The following is a 3,557-nucleotide window of genomic DNA, read 5'->3' on the forward strand; positions in this document are numbered from 1 at the left end:
TGTAAACAGAGGCTTCAATGAAGAGAAGGGAAAGCATTGCAGCGCTTGGGAGCACTTTAAAACCTATTTTATACAGTCTATGTTTAAAACTCACGGAAGAAAGCAGTAGTGTTTGTGATGCTGTCGGCTCGTAAAATTGAAAAAAGTTATTTAAAAATTAAATCGTGAACAGGATCAATCCAGATCGCGATTTTTTAACGATTAATTGTGCAGGCCTAACCAGTTCTTTTTCTATGTGTGCAGTTTATAAGACGTGTGTGAGGCCAGAGTTGGCCAATATGACAATATATACTACAAGAGGATTCAAATTTCTTAAATGTAGTATTTGCCAGATATTTACTATATACTGTAGTTGTTCTCCCTTTTCAACACCTCTGGGTGTATCTGGCCATTGTGGGCAATTCTGCAAATTAATGGGCAAGACTAATCTATATACAATGTTAAATCATATGATTTAAGCACTATTGTTATGAAGTATTTTGAAGTATAGACAGATATTGCTATAGAAAACTACATATACTAGTGCCTCAGATACACCGCAGCTCATCAGGCAAATCATACATATTACTACATACATATACTCCTGCAAAACCAGTGAAGACATTATACAACTCTGTGTTTCCTCTCAGGTTCAGTGTGAATCTGAGCCATCCCTCTGGCATCGCTCTGCATTACAACCCACGTTTCAACGAGAACGTTGTGGTTCGGAACACCAAGCAGGGGGACCAGTGGGGCGCCGAGGAGCGTGCCGGTGGGATGCCCTTCCACCAGGGGAAGCCTTTCACGGTAACACTGCAAACACTTCACTGACTGCACACACTGACCAGGTGGATGGGGAACACTGCACTGTTGCTTGCTCTGGAGGAGACTACTAGAACTATTGGGTCCTTGTAAATTCTGGAGTGTGGTCTATCTGTAAAGTGTCTTGAGACAACTCGTTATGAATTGATACTATAAATAAAATTGAATTGAATTGAAATTGAATCACTAGTGATCGGCACAAATGCGACGGGGCCAGGAGAGAGTTTGGAACAGATTTATTAACAGAAGGAGTCCAACCTGCATTAGGATCACAAATCCAAACACAAATGACAGAAGGGAAAAAAAGTCCCAAATCCAAAAGGTCAAAAATACAAAAAGAAGTCTAAAGAGAAAGCTAAAACAAGGAACAAGGGGAAAGAAACTCACAGAAAAACAACAACCTCAGGGAAAAAAATGCAGAAACACCAACAGGAACAGCAAACAACACTCGCTAACACACACAGTCACAAGACAATCTGACAAGATACGAGGGAAGCACAGACACTAAATACACAGGGTAACGAGATAACGAGAGGTAGGTGGCAAGAGGGCTGGAAAACAGGTGACATCAGGTAATCACATGAGCAGGAAAACGAAAAGGAAGTAAAACTAAAGACAGGACAAGACAGAGGCCCAGCCCTCAAAATAAAACAGGAAACAGAACATCCAGACACTCAAGGGGAAACTTAAGACAAAAACAACACAAGACAAGGGAGACAAGTAGGATACAAGCACAAGGAGACAAGATGGAACCAAATTAACGAATAAGGAGGAACAAAAACAAAGCAAAACACCCAAACCATCACAATCTTGCATCAGTAGTCCAAGTTTCAGTAGGAGAGATTCATGTCTTTTGTGGCACGCTGCTTTCCAGACTTAAGCCAGACAACACCCTATATATATCTTTGGAAATGTTGAACTCAACCCATTCAGCCTTTTTTCTTATGCAACAGTTGTTTTATATGTATATTTGCTTTTTTCTGTATTTGTTTATTTAATATTAATGTTTAATATGTTTGTTTATGTAAGCACCTTTCACCCTGGCAAATTCCACATAAGCCTACTTATTGTGGCAATAAATCCTTTTCTGATTGTGATTCTGACATGTCTACCTATCAACCCATGGGCTGCTTTTACACTTTTTGGGAATTCATGATCAATAAACCTTATTTATAGGAAATTATAGACGACCTGTTGTAGCCAATTCTGCTGTGTGCGTGTATAGCCATGTGTGTGTGGTAGGATTGTGTGTATGGTTTGTCCACTACGTCGCCTGCGCACCTGTGTGTATGTGTGCTAATCAGAGGTTAGAAAGGAAATTACAGGTAAGGGGGATGGAGGAATTAGGATCTGGGAAGCCACACGGTTTTTCAACCTCAGCAGTGTGCAAGCGATGTTTTTAGATCTAGTCTGCTCATTTTTAATCTTTCACGGTCAGTCTTTTTGTAGGTGTTTTTAAATGCGTTTATAAAATAAAAGGTAAACTTTGACATGATGGCAAACTTTATTATTTGCACCAGCAAGCGTTGGAAATGTTTTCAAATTCCCTACAGTGGCATTATTTTGTGGTCCGATTGCCACTACACTACCTCATTTTCCCAGTCAGGTTACTGTTTTATTCATTTTTTAAATGTTTATAAAACATCCAAAATTCAATCAAATTGTAGTATGGGTCTGTTCTTGTTATTTTTGGGCAATTTGCTTGAAAGAAACCAGGATTTCTGGAACTTTTGATACGGGTTAAATGACAACAGGAGGGTTAAAACCCCAATGTGTGGGACCTTGGTACTCCTAGTGGTAGTATCAAAAAAGACACCATGACGAGTTCAGGGACGCTCTTTCAAAGATGTGATTGGAAAATGTTCTCCCTTTTCTTTCAGCTGACTATCTGTTGTGAGAAACAGTGCTTCAGGATCGTGGCCAATGGGATTCAGCAGCACATCTATAAGCATCGTTTCCCTCACTTCCAACACATCACCACGCTGGAGATCGCTGGAGACATCAGTCTGACCTCTGTGATGGTGTAGAGACCCGGCACCACCGGCTGCTCTGGATTATCTTACAACAGAAAAAAACGCTTGCATTTATTCATGAATCCGTCCTAATCGATTACTTATGGCATTTAAGGGAGACTGTTAATTAGTGGATGCTGTTTATTTACCTCATGTGTATTCATGCTACAAATAATCGTTTTTTATATTATTATATGCTATACATATTCTGAAAACATTGTTTTTTAAAGGAAAACTCCAAGAAGGATTACCAAGTCCAGTCAGTTCAGGAATTAAGGAAATTCTGGTTGAATTAATAAGACGAAGAATTCCGAAGACGTTCTGTATAATGAAGTCTCAAAAAATGAATACTGTGATCATTGTTTAATTTTTGTGAAACATTCAAATTAAAGTATAGTGTGATGTGGTTTGTGTGAGGAATTCTTACCTGCTGGAACATGACTACATAAAAGGCAAGCAAATTAACATTTCTTCTTTTTCAACTTTTCCTTGATTTCTAGATTTTTATCTATCAATATAGATGGTCAACAAATTCACTGTAGCCTGTCAGAATGTAGTCTACCTTGCTACTGAGGCACAGCGGGCTTTGAGCTAAATGCTAACAAATCTTGCTATAGTGTGGTAGCATGCTAACATTCGCTCCCTAGAAACTGAGGCTGATGGTAATATCAATCATCTTGCAGGTATTAAAGCAAAGAATAAGAAAAATTGACATTTGGGAGCCTGGGTAGCTCACCTGGTAGA

At 39.1% G+C, this 3,557-nt stretch overlaps 1 protein-coding gene and 1 long non-coding RNA gene across 4 annotated transcripts in view; both read left to right on the forward strand.

Moving 5' to 3' along the window:
- The window catches only part of LOC116695629 (galectin-9), a 14,243-nt gene extending 10,974 nt beyond the window's left edge, over positions 1-3,269 (forward strand). For all 3 annotated transcript variants that reach the window (XM_032526038.1, XM_032526037.1, XM_032526039.1), the window contains exons 7-8: positions 630-786; positions 2,682-3,269. In XM_032526038.1, coding sequence (XP_032381929.1) covers positions 630-786; positions 2,682-2,828 — 304 coding nt within the window. In that variant the 3' untranslated portion in view covers positions 2,829-3,269. The remainder of the gene's footprint in view (positions 1-629; positions 787-2,681) is intronic.
- LOC116695664 (uncharacterized) overlaps positions 1-3,557 on the forward strand; it is an 813,105-nt gene that overhangs the window by 548,265 nt on the left and 261,283 nt on the right. The window lies entirely within an intron of this gene.

Source organism: Etheostoma spectabile, chromosome 9 (genome assembly GCF_008692095.1).
Source record: "Etheostoma spectabile isolate EspeVRDwgs_2016 chromosome 9, UIUC_Espe_1.0, whole genome shotgun sequence".
Taxonomy (NCBI): Eukaryota; Metazoa; Chordata; class Actinopteri; order Perciformes; family Percidae; genus Etheostoma; species Etheostoma spectabile.